The sequence below is a fragment of the Opisthorchis viverrini genome (genome assembly GCF_000715545.1).
Source record: "Opisthorchis viverrini unplaced genomic scaffold opera_v5_148, whole genome shotgun sequence".
Classification (NCBI taxonomy): domain Eukaryota; kingdom Metazoa; phylum Platyhelminthes; class Trematoda; order Opisthorchiida; family Opisthorchiidae; genus Opisthorchis; species Opisthorchis viverrini.
Window position 1 is genome coordinate 1,100,098 of NW_008751805.1, and position 21,727 is coordinate 1,121,824.

At 47.8% G+C, this 21,727-nt stretch overlaps 1 protein-coding gene across 1 annotated transcript in view; it reads right to left on the reverse strand.

The window, feature by feature from the left end:
* The window catches only part of T265_14155 (hypothetical protein), a gene marked incomplete at both ends in the record, with an annotated part of 30,767 nt that extends 9,511 nt beyond the window's left edge, over positions 1-21,256 (reverse strand). The window contains 12 exons of the mRNA XM_009172257.1: positions 6,764-6,927; positions 8,257-8,583; positions 9,861-9,913; positions 11,649-12,320; positions 14,243-14,280; positions 19,126-19,290; positions 19,329-19,769; positions 19,802-19,937; positions 19,969-20,481; positions 20,520-20,775; positions 20,813-20,987; positions 21,022-21,256. Of these exons, the coding sequence (XP_009170521.1) occupies positions 6,764-6,927; positions 8,257-8,583; positions 9,861-9,913; positions 11,649-12,320; positions 14,243-14,280; positions 19,126-19,290; positions 19,329-19,769; positions 19,802-19,937; positions 19,969-20,481; positions 20,520-20,775; positions 20,813-20,987; positions 21,022-21,256 (3,175 nt within the window). The remainder of the gene's footprint in view (positions 1-6,763; positions 6,928-8,256; positions 8,584-9,860; positions 9,914-11,648; positions 12,321-14,242; positions 14,281-19,125; positions 19,291-19,328; positions 19,770-19,801; positions 19,938-19,968; positions 20,482-20,519; positions 20,776-20,812; positions 20,988-21,021) is intronic.
* Between the last annotated feature and the right edge of the window lie 471 nt (positions 21,257-21,727).

A 21,727-nucleotide genomic window follows, 5' to 3' on the forward strand; every position in this document is an offset into this window, starting at 1 on the left:
AGGGTGCTACAGCTGAACGATTTTTCTACAGCAACATCAGTTTTGATAGATGTTTCAATGCCGTACAACCATACGGTTCATCCAACTATACTCAATGTCCTCAGGTCAAAAGAAGAGAAAAAGAGTGAGCTAGGGAGGGGACTTACGCTGGCCTACGTCAGACATTCTGAGAAAGCCTCCTAGGAAGCACTTTAGGAGGCCTAGAAACAGTCCATATTTTTGGTTTCAAAGAGAATCCTAACGGCGCCGTTCGGTCAAACTGTCTGAATTACGAAAAAATTGGGCCGGGATGCCGTCAGAGATCACAAAACAACCAGCACCTGTAGGGCCTGTATTGAAACTAATTCAATGACAAGACCAGGACCTCACGGGCAAATTAGACTCAGAACGACTAAAGGGTAAGGGTAAAACGAACAGATGACTGAAACAGGGTATACGTCTCAGATGCGTCCAGAGACTATTTCTACTAGCGTTTAAATAAGCCTCTTCAAATGTTTCTGAACGATATGCCACCGCTGCAAACTGGCATGGACGCCAGAATTAGCCCCTAACAGCAACGAAGACTCATGTGGGAGGTCGATCTGACGAGGAACGTCCCAATTCGGACGCCATATAGTGTTCAGACCACCAACGCTTGAATATAAGTAAAAGCTTTTAAATAACAGTTGCTGGACTGTGACTGGAAGTTACCTTTCCACGATAAGATCTTGGATGCATACTGGTCAACGGTCTGTGCCGGAATGTCCGAAGTGGTTAGAGCGCGAATTTACTGACCGGAAGGTCCGTGGTTCGAACCCGACCTCTGCCTCCCGACTTCCCCTGTCTAGGCTTGGGCAACCTGGCAGTATCCCAGCCCTCGTGCGACCTTCGGGTGGCATGGCAGTTAGGCACCGAAAGGGTGCTACAGCTGAACGATTTTTTTCTATGCTGGGATTCACGGGCTGGGTTACTGCGACAATACCAGAACCTAGACGTAGGGAAATTCATGGCTGTCGACACAGCCTTCGGCTCAAAGAAACTGATCACAGAACAGCGGGCTACTGTTCACACTCTGAAACAAACTGGACAAAAGATTTTCTTGAATGTATACTGAGGTCACTTTCTATTGATGTATGCTGTCTCCCCGAAACGAGGGTTGAGGATCCAAATGACCTTCCCATTGTTTCCGGTTGCGCATCCCTGATCCAGAAGCCGATGCGACTGGGTCTCCTGGGGTTGGAATTGTTCCAACCTGCCGAGCTGAGGGTTTTCTGCCTCAGCGTTGCCAGTTAGTAGCGGTTCCTTTGACGACCTCCTTTGTTCCGTAAACATGCCGATTATCACTGTCTGTTCATGTACTGATTGTCACTCGTTGTGGAACACCCACATAAATTCAGATCGCGCGCTCGTTCGCTGCTTTTTCCTGCTGCGCTTTCCAGGTGTGTAACATACGCACAATTCACTTCGCCATTGAAAAGTTCTCGGATTCTGGTGCAGAGCAAGCCTACCAAAATTACCTACTGAAGTATACTTCGGAAAACATGTTCTCTGATGTTAACTTTTAATAGAAGGTACTATCCGCAACCCTGCGAGATGCTGGGCACCATGCTTCTGATGTGGCGCAACTGTTCACCGATAGCAGATAGCCACGTTATCCAACGGGGTCCAGGGTTGAGTTGCAATTGATGGCCTTCATGTCACGCGAGGTCGGCATTTGTGTTAAAAATTCGTATAAACCAGAAACAGTCAATGATCAACGAAAAACTGGAGAAGTCGTTTTCTGTGAGCCGAGCGTCGACTCCGAACTAATCACCCAAATGTGATTCCAAGGAGCCCAAGCGACGGAATAGATATTCATATCGCCCGCAAGGATGGCAACGTCAGTGCCTCTTGCCTGACGAATGAGACCGGATAATTATCGACGAGTATCCGTTCCAGGGTCGGAACTGTGGTTCGTCGCCAACACTAAAAAACGCCCTTTTCTATCAAGCGGAGTCGGGCTTTGTTGAGCCGAATAACCAAACGGCACAAAGACGACCGTTCAGTGGAATCCAACCCAACAAAGCACATTCAGTTATGAGGCTGACCGCGACTCCCACACCACAAGTTACGCGAGTTATTGATTATGGATCACCGGACACACGGAGAGTTAAATTTGAAACAGCTCGGTTTTTCCTTGTCTTAGGATGCATGATCATGCTTGGGTCTTGTATGCGTGTTTCAGAAACACAGTAAATATCAATTTTAAGAGATTATGAGGCCTAAGCAAGCACTGCTTGTTTGCCAATTTGACAAAGTGCAGATGTAGAAATCCTTTGTGTAGAGAGGAACTCGTGGATTTAGCAGTGTTATTTCGTTATTCGTTAGTGATCTGCGTAGTACATAAGCCACATAGGTCAGACAAATGACAGAAATTAATACTGGAACTTTTGCTTGTATAACAGAGAGGTTGGAGATGGACGTCGGTGGACAAATAACCGTGCGAGTATATTTTACTCCCCGGTTGCCAGGCCAAAGGGGGTTTGATTAAGACTGACACAAAAGTCAGACCCACGGGATAGTGGGACGATGTAGGGTTTTTGGGGACCCTGCCCCTAGCCTGTGGCTTGATAGGTAGTGGGTACTGAGGTTTCCTTAGAGGACCCTACCCGGTGATAACTTAACACTCCAAACGGCTCGGCTTTAGGAGGCTTGCCTAATCCCAAGATACACAGACTAAGGCATTATTGCCCGACTCCTAACGCGGTTGCACATGGCAGATACATTTAGATCAGCACCAGATGCTGTGGTTTCAAAATTATTTCGACGCATCAGTTGTCAGCAACCGCCTCCAATGTGTAGCTATTCACTTCTCTCTCTACACATCATAGGCTGACGAAACGGTGGCAACGATAACCGCTGTACAACAGGTATGGAGTTGCACGGCTGACGACAATGACCAAGGCCATCCAATCCTTTAGTAAGTACTTTACACCCGCCAAGTTTTACATCATGCTACGGAACATTAGTTTTTGAATCTGACTTTCAGAATCCAAGGAATGGCAAAAGAAGCTGTATTCCCCCCGGTAGTTGGGTTAGATCTGACGGCAGTGACAACGTGAACGAGCGAATTTCAAAGGTCAGAATTACTTCTGCCAATTTGAACCACTTTTGACATCAACAAGATACATGTGTTTCAAAGGATGCGTGAATCAGACTACGGTGCAACTGATGGAATTAACAACATTTGGTAAGGGTCAAGAAACGCCTCGAATTTAGTAATAGGGTTGAAACATCGTCAGGTTCCTAATAACAGTTTATGACAATTGTTCGCTGCACAGCTGCCATGCCACCAGATGAAAACACGGGGGATGATATGCGGCCAGGTTGCTCACACCGAAGAAGAAGCGGACAAGATACCACCGCTGAGTTTGGCCCATCTGGTCTTTGACCACCGATGCCTCAAAAATATGGCTGGTGTCAGCTGTAACCAGGTGGTCAGGAGCGAGTCTCTGTTGAAATGGATGCACCCAACACTGCAAGCTACGGTGGCTAGGCCACGCGATAGGCACTGATTATCGTACCTAATTCCAAGTGATAGCAAACTAGAGGCGTACAGAATCTAAAATGGCAGAGTGATAAAGGATGTTGAGACAAGTTTGGGTGTCCTCGATCGGTGCTGTTCCCATTTCGCGATGGGCTACTCGTGATTCTGCTTGTACATCACTGGAGACATCGAAAGATATGACAGCCAACCGACGTCGGTGGTATTCATAGTATAACAGTATCGCCGTTTTCTATCCAAATTGACTGGCTGTGTTGGAGGTCTAGGAAGCTCGGATATTTGTGGTGGGTCACTCCTAGGCGCGTGCGCCAATTCTCCTCTACATCGTGGGGCATTTGTTAGGCGGGATTCCATACGGATCTCGCTTTGCCGCCCGCAGTCAGGTGTCGATACGTCTGGGAAGCCTACCTCAAGTAAGATTGGCCAAAAGTCAGCGGCGCTTCCCGGTCCGAAGTCAAGCTGAGATCTAGTTGGCCGAACATCTGGACCCAACAGCCAATCAAGACCTAGTATTGGCCGAATGCCTGTTGCCAATACCGCATCACGAACGCGTCAGAATTTCCAGAGAGCTGTCGTATTGTACGATTATTCCTAATTCGTTTTGGGATTAAAATGCCTTGTGCATATTGGGCGGTTGTTTTGGCGTCAACGCTAGCTTGGGCGCACCAACCGAGAGCCAAGATGAGGAAAATATCGTTACAACAAATGGCGAACGGGAACCCACGATGTCAGTCGAATTTAGTCAGCTCCGAGAACTTTTGCGGCGGCAAATGAGCAGGTTGAAGAGGCTCATCTGAAGCACGTCAAAGCAGTGACTCAGAGACTGCATATCCGGACGACCGCATGCAGTACTAGTGAGTCTTCTGTTTCTTTAACTGATGCAGCCGCGGCTTCAGTAATTGTTCATATCCGACCCTTCTTCCGGTCACACTTCGACTCCTGGTTCAAGCGATACAAAGACATGTACAAGGCTGACTTACCCAAGTGTGATGACGGATGGAAAGTCAGAGTATTGGTACGGAAACTCGGTAAACCCGAACAGTAACGGTACACAAAATTCACTCTCCCGATGCTGCACCGCGACCTCAGCTTTAGTGCAATGGTGAGAACACTGTCCCAGATATTCGGCGATCAAACGTCACTGTTCAGTATACGTTATCAATGCCTAAATTTGATCAAGCAAGGAGATTGTGACTTCATCCCGTTTGGCAGTTTTGTCAATCGGAAATGCGAGCACTTCATGCTCAACTCGGATTCACGGATTCACGGATTGATACACAGGATCCAGGCTTTTGCCCAAGTTTCCCGGGTCGGTTTTGTTCTTGTCGGTCAGTGGCTGTCGTTCACCTGAAAGGCACAAGTGAAAAAAGGGTGTAGCACTGCTCTTTATGTTCTCAGCGCGGGGCAGTATGCTCGCCAGCGCGAGGATTCGCATAAATAAATGTCTAATAGTGCTTTAAACTGGGTTCGAGAAGGAGCGTGTACAACCGTCGGAGGAAAGTCATTCCACGCAGCTACTACCCGAAATGAAAAAAGTTTTGTCTAACGGATGTGTGCGCCCTGAGCTTGAAGATTTTCTTACTATGTCCCCGCCGGGTGTTTGCTGGGTCAACGGTAAAAAACCTGTTGGCCAAGCTTTGTTCAAACAGGGCGTAGGTAAGAATTAGGTCCCCTCGGAGGCGACGGTACTCCAGGGGAAAGAGATCAAGCGTCGCGAGACGCGTTTCGTAGTCCACGGACTTGACTCAATGGCGGTAAATCAATTTAAGCTCCTCATTTTCGTGTGCGGTCTCCAGTCATCCCAAGATGATGACATCGGAACCCGGCTGCTTACCAGGAAGTGACGTTGTAGAGCCTCACCGCCGAATGTCAACGCCTCATCAGCCTGGACACGGCTATGATTTGACGGTCATCTTTGACGTAAGGCAGTTGTGCACAGGCAATCAACTCCAGCGCGCTGAGAAATCTGACAAGCCGGAGCGAAGACAGAGTAAGCCTTCCACAATTTGCTGACATTGCGTTGGGTGGCACTTTGCTCGTTAGTGCCGGTTCAGGCGTGATAACTGTTCCAGGTGCCGTCGTCGTGGTCACAAGGAAGACTTATATCAATCTCAAAGGCTGCAGCCACTCGCTCACTACCCTGCAGCTCACAAATTGCGGTCCAACTCGGTGACAATGACATTCAACGTTGATTTTTCTTGCCGAAGTGAGTTCGCGACGGTTCGTATCAACGACATGCCAGTTGGTTTGCAGCTGGATACGGGCCTCGACATCACGCCGCTCAATGAATGAACGTGGAAACGAACTAGTAAGCCGCATGTGAAGCCGACTGAACATTGGGCACGTAAGGCTGCTGGTGGTAAACTGAAGTTGATTGGTTAGGTTGACTGCTCCGTTAACTTCAATGGTTCGGCGGCATTAGCCAAGTGCTACTTGACGTCATACTCCAAACTTGATCTAATGGGGCTGGATTAGATCGAAAGGATGATTCTGCCGGAGAAATCAATTTATTCTATTTGCAACCTCACAGACCAGCACCCGGGGGTGCCCTCAAACAAACTCATTTTCCAAAGCGTTCACTTAAGGACCTCTCACAACGTTGTGCATCTACGTTCACCGACGAGCTTGGATGGTGCACAAAAGCAAGAGCCAGACTGTGCCTCCTCTCCGATGCTAAACCGGTTTTCAGGCCAAAACGCCCAGTACCGTATGCAACCTTACCTATCGTTGACCAAGAACTGGACCCACTAGAGAAGGCTAGTGTTCTCCAACCGACCAACCACCCAGCTTGGGTCGCACCTATCATGTTGGCTAAGAAGGCTAATGGGACGAACCGGTTGTGTGTTGATTTCTCCACCGGTTTCAACGCTGCGCTGGATACGCACCGATACCCTCACCTCTTCTAGACGATTTGTTCGCGAAACAGAATGGGGGGAATGTTTCGCGTAGATTAATTTGTCCGATGCTCACCCCCGGGTTTAATTCGAGGAAGAATCGCGAGAACTTCTCTCGATCAATGTGCATCGCTGTCTGTTCTCGACTGTACTCGACTGCCATTCGGTGTCAAAACAGCGCCAGCCATATTTCAACAAACCATGGATGAGATACTGAAGAATGCCCTCGGGGTTGCTGCTCATTTGGACGATCTCATTTTTATAGGTTCCAATTGTGACGGCTCCTTGATTACGTGCCCAGTCGTATTCAAGAATATGGCTTTAGAGTGAGCCGAGAGAAACGCACTTTTCCCATGCGGTCGATAATGTACCTTGGGTTCATCACTGACGTGCATAGCCGCTAGCCAGACCCGGGAAAAATCAATGCTACCAAACGTATGCCAGCGCCAGCAGACGTGACGTCCCTCAGATCCTTCCTCGGTCTCGTCAGCCACTATAGTTCGTTTCTGCCTGCTGTGCATCGCCTCAGAGGCCCAAGAAACCAGTCACTTAACAAAGACCACAAGGGGTAATGTCAGAAGAATGCCAACGCTCTTTTGACTCTGTCAAGTCAGTGCTGAGTTCCGATTTGCTGCACACTCACTACGATCCACTTCTGGAAATCGGTGTGGCATCGGATGCCTCTGACTATGGAAATGGCGCAGTGATTTCACATGGTTTTCCCGACAGCAGCCAGAAGGCCAGCGCACGTGCGGCCAGATCCCTGACATCAGCCGAGCGCAACTACAGCCAGACAGTAAAGTAAACTTTGGCAATCGTGTTTGCCGTCAAAAATTTTCATAGAATGCTCTACGGCCGTCAGCTCACTCTGCTCCTGGGATATGACTTCAAGATCAAGTACCAGTCCACAACTTGCCTCGGGCAAGCCGATGCACTTTCGCGACCCGTTGATTCAAGTAGACCGGAACCAGAAGACACCGTAGTCGCCACAACTGCCCTGCAACCGGGAGTTAACCACGTGGGATCAGAAGCGACTCGCATCCTCCCGGTGACTGCCGACATGGTCCACCAGGCTACTGGCCAAGACATTGTGCTGCGGCTGGTCATTAAGTACCAGGACAATCAGTGGCCGCGTACCTGCCCAAGAGGTGCACTGGGACCTTACTTCAGTCGGCGTGAAGCATTCTCACTAGCCGACGGATGCATTTTTTTCAGAACACGTTGTCGTCCCAAAGAAGTCACAACCGGCTGGCCTGAACCAATTTCATAAAGGGCACCCGAGAACAAACAGGATGAAGGCCCTTGCTCGGAGTTACGTTTACTGGCCTTTGATGGACACCCAGATCAAGCAAGTCTCAAAATGGTGCCTGCTGTGTGCTGAAGCATCCAAGTCACCCGTGAAAAGCTACCTTCGGTCGTAGCCGCAGACGATCGAACCCTGGTCTCGCCCTCACATACATTATGGAGGTCCAGCAGAGGTCAACACTTTTCGTTGTGGTTGGCGCTTGCAGCAAATGGCCCGAAATATTCCCAGTGAACAGCCCAACAACGGACACTACAGTCCTGGAACATCTAAGTTTGCTCAGTCGCTTTGAAACACCAGAGACTATTGTGTCAGACGGTCAGTTCACGTCATCGACGTTCGCAAACTTTTGTCGGGAGTACGGCATAACACATGTCCTCTCGCCGCAGTTGAACGGCCAAGCGGAACGCTTCGTTGACACTCCGAAGCGGGAACTGCAGAAGTCCAGGGGGAGGGACCAACGGAAGAGATTTTGCAAGGGTTCCTGCAGGCATACAGGGCAACGCCAAACCCAAACTCACCCAATGGAATGTTACCAGCAGAGGCACTGCTCCGAAGGAGGCTTCGAACACCTCACGCCACTATTCGGCCGCAGAAAGTGCAAGTTAGTCGCCACAACACCAGAATAGAGGAACAGTTCGGCCGGCATCCTGGAGCAACCACATGCTCCTTCAGCGAAAACCCGGTAGTGATGGTTTGTGAATACAGCGGCATATACCACACATGTAACCCGTGGCCCATTCTTTGCCGGTGCGGTAAAGTGCTCTTCGGGATCCAAGTTGGCCCAGACGGGTGGGTATGACACACCAACCAAACCCTGCCAACAGATGCGCAGATCCTGTCCAAAACCGAGTGGGTTGAGTCTAAAGATGTCTCTGGATGTATTTCATCTCGACACTATCCCAGAAAATCCATCAGCTGCTTCGTCGGAGGCCCAGCTCGAGCACGGATTACGACAATGACGCTGGCAGGCAGGAAACGCGAGCCTGTGAGGCCACTGCAATTAAACCCTCGGCTTGAAAGCTACGTCAACAAACTCCGAGGAGAAGGTCCCAGTCGGAATTTCACATGCTTTTCGCTTTGCCGCTGCTACGGCTGAGAATCATACTCCGGGCAAAATTGGCCAAAAGTTTGGGGTGCTGGCCGGTCCGACATCAAGCCGAGATCTGATTGGTCGTGCGTCTGGACCCAACAGCCAATCATGACTCAGTATTGACCGAGTGCCGATTGCCAATGGCGCATCCAGAAGGCATCAGACTTTCCATAAAGCTTACACTATATATATGTTTGTACATATGTGAAGCGCTGTACAAGTGTCCATTAATTCGTTTTTGGGTCGAAATACCTTGTGCACATAGGGCGGTCGTTTTGGCGTGAGCGCTAGCTTGGGTGCATCGACCGAGAGCCAAGCTGAGGAAAATACCGTTACTAAAGGAGGAAAGATGGATCTAAAATCGAATTAACTTTTGCCAAATGTCTGTATGTCTGGCTTATTCTTCACGTGGGTGTAGTACATATCCTCGACAGTACTCTTACGGATCCAAGATTTCATGTAGAGTGAAGTAGAAAGTGCTAATATGCACGCGACATGACTTCTGCGGTGCAGCTAGTTTTGCAGAGCTTGTGCACTTTCTTTAGTCTGTAACTGAGCCAACATGAGGTTACCTCATTGTTCAAACACACCAGACCGCCAGGCGTCTGATTTTTTTTATAACTTATTACCACTGTTTGCCCCGAAATATATTGGTTGCGCGCATGTTAGCCAATACACATTTCTCATATTCAAATATACCGACACCCGTTTGTATAGACCGCATAATTACTACCTCCATCTGAATATCGACAACGTTTTATGAAATCAGGTAGTGTCGCTTCACTTCAGTGAGTAGAAATTTCGATTACTGTTGGCTGCCGGCAATTTCAAGGCGCAATCTAACCCAATCCATTTTGCCCTTCAGCAGACCTATTCGACACGTTTTCCTAGTTTGCGCCCTAAAATGTCACGGCATGGCTATCCTATTACCTCGTCCAAATGGCCGCGACCCCGATTAACTTAAGAGTACTGCTGGTCCACGCCGGTCTTAGGTTGTCACGATTCTTTGTCCAACCGTTTCTAACATGTCAACTATAGTTGACTCACATGAGAGGATCATGTACGGACCAACGTAGGACTTCACGATGACGAAACCGTGACTGTTATACCCAACCGGTTGACTTGCCCGTAATTCACCAAGTCCTCCATTATTTCCCCACCGAGCGGTCACATGAGCCTATAGGACCGTCCCAGTCCCTGAGAACTCCAAGGTACTGGACAACCTAGCGTACTGTCCGCACTTTCTGCCCATAAACCCATTATTTTTCCCTATGGCACCGTCGAGGAGTCAGTATATCGGTGCAAACAAAACCTTCCCTCACATCCGATACAGCGTGTTGACCCAAATTAAAACTGACAAACTTACTGGCTGTGTCGAAGTCCTTGGTCTTATCTGGCGGGGTACCCAATGAAGGGAGAGAAAACTTCTTACTTTACTAGTCGGGAACAACCGCGCAATTTGGAATTTGCAGGATGTAATTATATTGCATATGGTCTAAAAACATTTTCGAAACCCATTACAATTAAAGAAATAAACTTCTCCAGAAAATACCCCGTCTTCAAGGGAACATCATGCTGAGCCATCAGCGGCGAATACAAATATGAATTCCGCACCCAAAGTTGAATTTGAGCATGCTGAAACAACCAAAGTCCAGTATCAAAGCCAAAACCTTAAGTCAAAGTTTCAATCACCAAACTACCCTTTCAGAAATGTTTGTGATGTGCGTCTAAAATTGGTCGCTTCTGACTGTAATCTTGTGCAGCGTGGAATTTCAGGAAGTAGGCGGTGTTGGACGTTCGCGAGGATGTAGTGGCGGCACACGCCGGCTGTTAAGTTTGTAGATATTTTAATTGACATTGAAATCACAAGGCACACAAAGCGCGCGCCCGCACAGCTTGTAGGCTTAAAGGAGAAGAAAGGTGCAAGACAAAACGTGGGTGTACTGAGACTGAAGCTCACACACGGGTCAAGTGCGGGCACAGCTGTAGCTCAAGGTTACTTGAGGGAGTGAACAATCAGGCTACTACTTCCTGTCTGGGTCTCGTGGTAGCCCATCCAGTGTACCCGTAATAGGGAAAAGAGAGATACACACATCAGGTCATACGATGAACATATATAAGCTGGTGCAGTCCCGTTTCGGTTGCAGTACACGTGGAACCCTCAAGAGGAGAGCCACCTGATTCCCCTTGCAGCTATCAGATACCAAAACTGGTGTAATTTTTCCGCAGACTGGATAGTTTTTTTCCTGCGGCCTAAGTGTGTACAGTCCTCCTCAAGAGCCGTGGCATGCTTCAACGCTCCACAAACTGGAGGTGCCTTCTATCATTTGGGTTACGGTTGTATTCAACCGAACTGCGAATATGTCACTTATTCACGGATTGATTCGCAGGATCGAGACTATTGTCCAAGTTTCCCGGGTCGGTTTTGTTCTTGTCGGTCAGTGGCTGTCGTTCACCTGAAAGGCACAAGTGTAAAAAGAGTGTAGCACTGCCCTTTATGTTCTCAGCGCGGGGTGGCATGTTTGCCGGCGTGAGGATTTGCATAAATAAATGTCTAATAGTGCTTTAAACTAGGATCTAGAAGGAGCGTGGACACGCAGCGACCACCCGACATGGGAAAAAATTTTGTCTAATGACTGTGTGTGCTCTGAGCTTGAAAATCTTACTACGTCCCCGCCATGTGTTTTCTGGGTCAACGGTGAAAAACTTGTTCGCCAAGCTTTGTTCAAACAGGACATAAGTAAGAATTAGGTCCCCTCGGAGTTGACGGTACTCCAGGGGAAAGAGATCAAGCATCGCGAGACGCTTATCGTAGTCCACGGATTTGAGACTTACAACCATACTCGTAGTGGCTCGCTGGATACTCTTAATGAGGGTGACGTCCTTCGTGCGTCCTGAGCGGACAAATTGGTTGGCGCATTCCAGGAGCGGTCTGATGTAGGCCCCATAGAGTACTTGGAAGTCCATGCGAGTAATACGGGAGAAGGTGCGTCGGATCATCCGTGAAATGGCGAATGCCTTTTGGTCTGACTTCTCATGGTGCAGTGAGAAGGACAGTTTTGAGAAGACCCAGATACCCAAATCCTTCTTGACGTCTATCCTCGTGATGTTTCCTGGTTCTTTCTCATCAAGCATGACAAAGATATTCGCTGGGTCTCCTCCAAATGACATATGGACGCTCTTTTCGTCATTCAGAGGAGGGTGCCAGTCCAACGACCACGGCTTGACACCGTCTACATCCATTTGGAGGACACTGGCATTGGTACTCCATGATTTCAAGTCGTCCGCAAAAAGTAGACATGGGCTCGCAAGAACCTCTGTGAGGTCGTTGACGTAGATCAGAAACAACACTGGTCCCAGGACGGAGCCTTGAGGAACTCCGATGGAGACCGCGCTGGAAGAGAGTAGGTCGAGCCTATTCTCACTAGAAACACTTTGATCCGGTGAAGGATTTTCCTTTGGATCCCGTGAGACTCGAGTTTGTGGCGCAGCGGAACGTGTGGGACCCTATCAAAATGCTTTTGAGAAGTAGAAAAATATGGTATCCGATATGAGTCCTTCGTCCTTGGATTGGGTTAAGCTGTCCACAATCACGCGCATGTTTGTCACGCAAGAGCGGTTTGTGAGAAATCCATGTTGAGCCGGAGATATCAGGTTACTGGAAGTAAGATGATCTAGGATAGCTCGCTTCAGAATGCGTTCCATTACCTTGCACGGCAAGCTGGTGAGGCTTATAGACCTGTAGCTCTTAGCCGATAGTCGGTCACTGTTTTTGCAGATTGGCGTGAAAATCGCTACCTTCCACGCAGAGGGAAGGCGGCCTCCGTCAAGCAACTGGCGAAATACCAGGTGTAAATGATTTGCCAGTGTGGAGGACGTTTCTTTCAGGATCCTTAGATGGACCCCGTCGGGCCCCAAAGCGCAGAAAGGGTTGATTTGATGCAAGGGTTGACGAATGTCCTCCGTGACGACCAAGTCGGTCAGAGGTTGTTCGTAGTTCCTTCTTGGCGAGAGTGGATTTGACAAAGACGCTGGGGCTGAGTATAGACAAGCATAGAGTTCTCTTTAAGCCTCGGATACCACTGTTGTGTCATTCGTCGGTTCTCCGTTTTTGTCCCTCAAGAAGAACGCGGATGGCTTGTTTCTGCGACGATGTCTCATGCATTTGAACGAGACGTTTTTGTTTTTTCGAGCGAGGTCCAGAATGGTGGCTTGATTTCGTATGTTCCATTTGCGGATTTCTGATCTACAGCGGTGCTGCATTTTACGAAATGCCAGCTCATCTTCTGTGTCCCCTGTGGTCAACTTTTTGAAAAAGAGTTGGGATCTTTTTTCCAGAAGTCGCCGAATCCCTTTTGGGAGCCCGCGGTTCATCCACCTGCTTGCTGGTTTTTTTTGGACGAACATCGCGTCAGCCTTGTGAACGTTCTTCCACTGGAGCTGGTCCCAGTGTGACTTGTTCAAGGAAGATGCGCATTCCTGAGAAGTCTGCACGGCAGGAGTCTCGAAACCACGCTTTAGGTTCGGGATTTCTGGTCCAATAGCAGACAAAATCAAAGGTAAGCACACAGCGGTCGCAATGTCCCAGTGGAGCATTAATTGTTAACTGATCAACGAAGTGTCTTTCGTTGGTGATGACCAAATCCAGGAGGGATGGTAGTTGGCCTGCGCGGTATTTGGTGGGTGCAACGACATGTTGAGTCCGAGCGCTCTGTTGAACGACTTCAATCACTGCCACAGCAAAGAGGCCGCTTAATTCGACGCGCTGGAGCTCCATCACGGAGATCTTTGGAACGTTGAAGTCACCTGATCTCAGTAGATGACTGAAGTGGTAGTTGGAGAAGGGTTGCTCAAAGGTTCGTATGAAAAACTGATCATCTTCAGGGAGACTCGAGGGGCTACGGTAAACCGAGGGGGACAGAATCGGACCCACGCAGTGGGAGTTGGAGCTACAGCGCATCGCAAAAAGATACAGAAGTGGCATCAGAGAGGACAATCGGGATTTTTAGGGCCGATTTATGCACAGAGCAACCTCACAAGCCCTCCATCGTTTTGAGTCGGCTCGAAAAATAGAGTAACCGTCTATCGAGATCTCCGCGTCAGTAAAAGTTCGCTGTGAATGCGATTATAGACGGTTGTTCAAGGCAAGCTGATTGATTGACATCGCCAGGTTTGTTGATAAGGCTGAGGCCGGTTTTGGACAAGAATTTTGACCCTGTCTCTGCTTCCTCCGAGAGTGAGGAGCTATCGGCGATTCAGTGTACACGAATCAGGTCCAAGACTGTGATGCAGATGATTCCATACTCGTTGTTTGGTTCTAAAAAACGAAAAGCGTCTTCTGGTCTGAACCTATTCACACTAACTGTCCATTCGCCATGGCTACTGTCGCTTTTAAAGGTCAGCGTGGACGCTCACCCATTCACACTTACAAGTGGCCTTGTCTTTGGAGTGGGAAGTCGAATATTAGCTGATGTAGTATGTCTGGAAGCAATATCGCCACGACCATGAATTTTCGATTTTTCATTTTTGTAACCAGTGAGGAGTTTATAAAGTGCTTCATAAGATTTTAATTTAAAATGCAAACTTGTGTTGTTTTATTTGCGCTGCAGTGGTGCTTTTAGGTGTTCTAGCTGCATTCCGTGTTCTCCCAAGGTGTGCTGTTTTATATTCTGTATTCTCTGACGAATTACGTGATTTCCACATGCACGTGATGCGAGCGTTTATCAGCACAAACTGCCATCCAGCGACGATACATAGCTCTAGAGTCGTCGATAAGACACTCATTGCGCAGGCCCATTTTTCATCAGAGGAGACAACGATAAATTTCTTATGGAGCTGTTGATACCGTTATCACCCGCCCATGAGTTGCAGGCGTCATAGATGACCGATTTTCAAAATATGAGGGCATGTAAGATTTGTGGCCACCGCTGCCTGTTGTGTGTATCCCGTGGAAATTTAATGGAAGCCTGTTGAAGGTGATCGAACTAAACTACCGAAAAGGCGAAGATTAAACCTCATCGACCCACTTGGACGTCACAATATTTGTTAAATTGTGGAAATAACAGTAGAAGCGTGGCGATAAACTAGCAAGAGCAAATAACTGGAGGGTTATTGCATACACTGTGTGAGCAGGAAGCCTGAGGGTAATGTCTGATGACTGACTCACAGGGAAGACTTGAAATAGCTTCAGAAAGGTGCGCTAAAAGGATCTACGCAAACCTAAATCACGAAACATGGGGCAAGAACGAAATTCGGGGATGAACGCAGAAAACTAAGTCACAACCAGTGAACAAAACGATTGACTTGTAGTGATACGTTATCTTCACAATAATATATGAGTGGACGTGATTGACGCAGCAATGAAATTTTCCGAGAAATCGGATTCATACGAAGGAAGTAGCAGCTCCAGCTTCAGCGAACTAGAACACTTACTGCAAACACTTGATGGCTCTGCGGCATCAGGGTTGAACAGACTGGACCTTGTGCTCAGAGTACTCTCCCACGTCATTCCAACGCCACTAGCGCACATACGATCGTTCATTAATAATTGGAGGCAGTTCTAAAGAATGGAGTGTGAAAATATATATAGACAGCTTCTTGTTTTCAACCATAAGCGCCCTAGCAACTACTAAGAAATTCGCTTGATAAAAGCGGACTTCAGAACCCTAAAGCATTAGGTGCATCTCTTCGAATACATTATCAGGTGGGACCCGGGTTCATGAGTGAGTTGTTTTCTGTTACAATCCTGCTCACAGCTTGTGAACCTTCGAGTGAAGTTGCAGTGGGCCGCAAATCAGTACACATAATGCTCGAGTGGATAGATCATGCTATGTTGCTACGTCTACTTCAACAAGCCGACTTAGGTGGATCCTCTACAAGAGGATCTGTAGTGGTTAACGGTCCTAAGGGGTCTCTAATTAACAGGAACAGCTATTAATATAAGTGGGATATAATGTTACAAGAAGAATCCAAGGAAGTCCTGATGTATGGTTCACAAGAGTAGCTTTGACAGGTCAGTATCCCGTCGAACCACCGCACCAAGAACGGAAGATTGTACTCCACTGGTACTCCGGAAACTCCGGTTATCGCAATCATAATCCGCTGACATGAACGAATAGGTTCAGTGTCTGCAGCTAAAATTTTAACGTTGGGAACTAGTGCCACCCACTGTTATTCAAAGGCGCGTTGCAACAACGGCCATTCTACAAAAGGCTCAGCCCCACTGAACCCGAGAAACAGGAGTTGTTGTATTTCTGCAAAAAACCTTTAAATTGTGAGCAACATTGACAGGGGAAGAGAGATTATATTGGGCAGGAAAAATAGTGGTTTACAATTGCTACGAATCAATCCCTGGGACTTGAAAAATTATAAGTCTTTGGCGCACTCTCGGAAAGGATACAGGACACGATTGTGGCGTAGACTGTTCGCAACATGTGCAGGCTGGTTTCCGGGTCGACTCGGCTCGAGCTCCCCGATGTTTTCGAACGACCCAGAACTACATAAAGAGGTGAGCTTTAGTGTAAACGAGTTGAAAATACAGATTGGTTTCATCAACTGACTGGTGTCGACAATTTAAACACTGAAAAAAGCCGAGACATCCGGACTAATGTTAGTGATCTTCAGGCACGGGACAGAGAGCTACCTCACTGTAGGTTGGACAATAAAAGATCTACGGACAATCTCGCGGGATAACCCCAAAACTCGCCTACGCTCTGCGGTAGCAAGAACAAAGAGATGTTTTTCTAGTGGGAGCACAGAGGGACACTCCACGCATCGTGTTTTAAGCTGTTCAGTCTGCTAAACTCGAAATTCATCCGGACAGAAACAAATTAAGGAAATCCCTCCTACCATCCCTGTACCAAAGCCGAGGAGCACATACGACACTCTGACCTTGGATGATGTCCACAATGCAGGGTATTTGGGGACGTTGTCAAATCACGAACCTTGATGAGCGTGATTATAGACGTCACAGGATGATTTGCCGTTCATGTTCAAGGCTGTTTGGCAAGAGAAATATCCGAAGCTGCTGCAGTTGTTCCCATCTGCATATATTACATGGTTACAAACGACTAAATAATCGTGCTGACGTTTTGCTAATTGTCCACTGTCTACCCAGAGGAACTGCTTAGAAGTGGACAAACCTTCTTCGCATATACTAGATACTATGACAAAAAACGGCTCTAATCTTTGCGGGATCGACATATGGTGTTACGCACTGGGGTAGTCCCGGGAGAGGGATCTCGGCACTCCAAAGGCCCAGAAGTCTGATGTGTGATGAACAAGTGAATCATGCTACCACCCTCCGACGATCAAAATCAGAAGCATCGTCGGGCACAAGCAGATATGAGCGAACAATTAGGTGGTTTGAGGTAACATATGGCTATTTAGCACATTGTATTCGCAAACGACTCTCACACTGGGCAGAGAGGTTTGATGGAACTGAAGTGTTTACGAGATCACCGTGTGGGCATACGATGAGTGACTATATCAACCATAGTGCTGCCCTAAACATATTACATCCTGCAGGAAGCTGGAAGCTCAAGCTACCCGGCGAACCTTGAAGTGCTCAGAAAAGTCCACTTGAGTGATGCGCAAAATCAAAAGCTAGAAATTATTGTTTTTTTAGATTTATCGAAAGATGCGGTATCACATGCATAAAAAACGTAATAAAATGGGTACAAAACTCAAATCAGGGGTTTCTGTCTAAGCTGTAACACGCAATGGTGCAACTCCAAGGAAAGCCCAAAGAAGACGACGAATGGATCTTAATTTGCGACACACCTGGGCATAAGACGCGGTAACGCAAAGTGGTCAAAAAGCGCACGTAAAAGGCGGTCGGCCAAATCGGTTGGATAAGTAAAAGTTTAAAGTTTCATGAGGGATTAAAATGCATATCGAGTCTGTGAAGTAGACGCAGTACACAGCAGACTCAGATAAGTGAAGGGTTTGGCTGGGAAGAAGAAGTAAACCGTGTAACGTAAGAGGACGCGACAGCACGGTGCACGTCAAGATCAGCAGACGAATTTCCACTTGGTCTAGGAAAGTCGTTCCGAATAAGTTAGTACCATCAGCCCTCGAAATGCGCACATAAATATCCCAGTTCCTATACCATATGCAGAAAATTAAAGTTGCAGATTACAGGTTTCCACCACATGTATATGATGTCACTGGGAAGGGACCACTAAAGTAGATGGAGTGTTAAGCAGAGATGTGAGTTTCATTTACCCCATTCGCTTCACCAACTGTGAGGGCTAATAGCTCGGTGCGTTTGCAGATGCTTGTAACGTATACTGTAGTAACCAATTTCAGCACATATGTCGGTACACCCAGACGAAATAAAAATCCAGAATTCAGCACAGTGGCCGCCCAGTATTCGCACAATGGAACAGAACTTTCGAAGGCTCTGATGTCTCTGATGAACTGAAGCAATCGGAAAATTGAGTTCAGAGTACCGGTTCAAACTTTTGAGCCTCATTTGGGCATCTCGGCCAGCGGCTCGAAGCACAATGCATTTTTCTGCAAAACCACTTCGGGTGAAATAAAAATAACATGACGTAACTTTCAGGTAATTTTCCACCGGAACTAACTTCTTCAACATTCTAGAATCTAAATGGCCTTTCGAGATGCAACTTATGCGCAGGCGCATTCGTTCAAACAAATTTTGGCCGATGATTCTTTGTAGCCAGTGGTGCACGCTAATTAGTTGCCAAACATTGTGAAAGTTGACTAGCAAATTACAGATTTTTTCATTACAGGTTCCGAATTATGCTAGAAAGTCCTCCGGGTTCATCGATCTTAACCGACGCACACCACTAACATGCGGCTAGGGGTACACGTTGCCTAACTAATCCATCCATCGGTAACGGAGAAAAGGCTCAAAATGGACGTCTTGAGATTTTGGAATATATTGGTCGTTTTGAAGTTTACATATTTCCTTCTGTGAGGCGCATTTTCTTCTTCGTGAGGAGCGTTCATTTGGCCGTTGAAGTCCTGAAATGAGAGGAACATATAATTCAGGTTATCGAAATATCACCATAAAGCGGGCGGCCGACAAACAGGTAGAGATACTTACCCGAAAATTCACTGCAGCGGCTATGCTGTCGTAGATGCCTGTTCACATAATGCGATCCTCAGCGGTTATTTCGCATGCCTGTTTACTGCAACTCTCAAGAAATACGAGACTTACATGTAATGCATAGGATCTCATTACCAGACAAACTTTCCGGAGCCGATGGATCACATGAAATCATCTTCATCTCTTTCATCTAGCCGGCGCTCTACAGAGTTAGTCGTAGTTGTCAGACAGACTCACGGCCGTCGAGTAGTTCCTCTGTGGACCCGAAAACACGGACGCACACGGACTTACGGGACACACTGTGCTGGGAATCTGTGCTTCGGTCCAGGTCAACATCATAAGACGCCCTTTTTGCGGACCGGATAGCAAGCACACCTCTGCGTTTTCTGGATGGGCCCGGAGCTAAGAACCCAAAGTGATTTATTTTCATGTGGACTCACCTATGGGACAAGCCTGAAGCGCACCACCACACAGTGGGCAGGGTTCACCGTCACAACAGTCGGCGTGATATGACACGCGATCCGTTGTACACCAGCGGTCACTGGTAGTAGTAGGCCGGTCACAGAGCACACAGAACCCCAAGTCAGCGTTTCCAGACCCCCATCTGGGTTGAGGCGCAGTATCCTCGACCACCAACGGCAGATCGTCGGTTGCAGACTTTGAGGCTTGACGCAGCAGGATTTCGCCCTGAACAATCAGCCGCTTAAATATGGCGGTGGCCCTCCTGGGTTCCAGCCTCTGAAGCTTATCCATCACCCGATTCAGTTGCTTACGAAGACCGTCGAAAGCTGTCGGGGGTGGTTTGGGAACAAGTGTAAGTGGTACACCTTTTCCCGGTAGGTTGTAATCTGACAGCCATCGTTGGTGGATTGGAAAGCAAGCTAAGAAAAAGTCAATGATGAATAGTTCTTACTGCTCGGAACGGACTGATCTCGAAATACAGAGAACAGGTGCACACAGGGGAGCCACATCGCCTGGTAGAAAGGGCACGTGCATTCTCCAGCACAGGTGTCGACAGTCTGGGAGCATCTAAGTGTTTGCACCACAAACTATGAGTTAGTTTACGGAGCTCGACCTCACCTTGTTTGTTTCGACACTTTCATACGGCAGCCGCGGCGGTCGCGGACCCAAGTGTCTCAAAACGAGAGAGCATGCATATGTCGTCATTCGACAGACTACGTTTAGAACGTAGGCGTCACCCTCCAGGATTTGCCGCCTGTCGCAGTGGTACGACGTATGCATCTCAAACTCCCGCATGAGCCACTCGGCGTGCCGGGACACCTTTTGAATGGCATGCTCCAACGTGTCGGAGTGGTGCACCTGATCTTTAAGGCGCCCGTTCGCATTCTCCAGTCGGTTGTTGGTCACATTACCGAAATGAACCATTCCGGACTGTGCGTGTATGGCCCATTTTCGGGTGATGTACAACCAGCGAGCCGTAAGATAGGAGAGAAAACGGGGGTCGGTTCGACGCAGAAGCTGTAGATCTTGTCGGAATCTGTGTGCTTGTAATATGATGAACATAAAACCTACTGTACAGCATTGTCCAGGCGAGCCATGCGGTGAAATATGTGCCGGCTGTTCGCAATGTGTCTGTGACCATAAATACATGGATATTAAATGATACATACGTGCTTCCTGATGGCTTTGCGGACGTGAAAGTAGCAAAGCATAATGTCACAGCCGAACACTACTCTTGCCGCACGCATTTGCGCCGCCAACTTGTCCATTACGAAGGTCCTGACCGGATACGCTTCGCCCATCATTTCTTTGAACAAGCCGAACAGTTTACGCATGGGAGCAAACTGCTCGCTCTCTACGAACGCATACATAACCGGACGCCCGGTTCCCATGCCGTCCGTTATCAAGAATGTGTATAGTTTATATCTAAATACCGAATATTAGATGCTTTAAAAAAACTTACCCAAGGCGGTTTGTTGCATGTGTCCCGTCCACATTCACTACGTCGGGAAAGCGTCGGAATAACGCTATCTGCTGCCATCGGGAGAAACATATGTGGCTATAGTGACCTTCCTCTCCCTGACACACAAGAACGCGTCCGGTCTCCCGAAGTTTTGCCAGGACCGAAGGCATATCATCTGCTACATTAAAACCCAACCATTAGGCACCTACTCAACATAGCCGGTCGACACTTCCGGCGGTAGTTGTGTATATCCTTAGTTGTAAGAATCTTTCCGAATTCATCCGCCACAAACTGCCGCACCTCAGATGACGGCGTTCCATATCTCAGCAGGGCCTTGCATGTGCCCAACTCGTTTTCGGTTAAGCGTCGATTGACTGGAAGCCCATCGTAAAGAAACTTTGACAGTTTGTGGTTGTGTTCCGGAAAATAAGAGGTCACTGCCAGTTGGTTCCTTTGCCTCCGTAGACAAAACCGTACTAGACAGCTGGTGCTTCGCGTATTTTTTTATTAGAAAATGCGCTCGGCTCACTAGCTTCTTCGGATTCCACGGCTTTCCGTTGGTCTTGGAGGGCGCCTGCTGCATTTGTAGTACACCCATTCGTAACGCAAAATAGCGTTGGTGCTTCGATTACTGGATGAACGCACAAACACCACAATGTTTTGGTTCGATCACACATGCAACGAAACACAACATTTTAGAGGAAAATTTTCACTCCACTCTCAAAGGCTTTGCAGCGAAGAGCATTGTGCGGCTAATGGACGCCCCATAGAGTAACAGGTAGCGCATACGTATTCAAATCGGCACGTCTACAGCACGCGATATTAAAACAAGAGATTAATGAATAGATCAATGAGTATAGTTTCAGTCATGTTCATCACATAAACTTGGAAAATCTCACAGTGGTTTTAACCAGT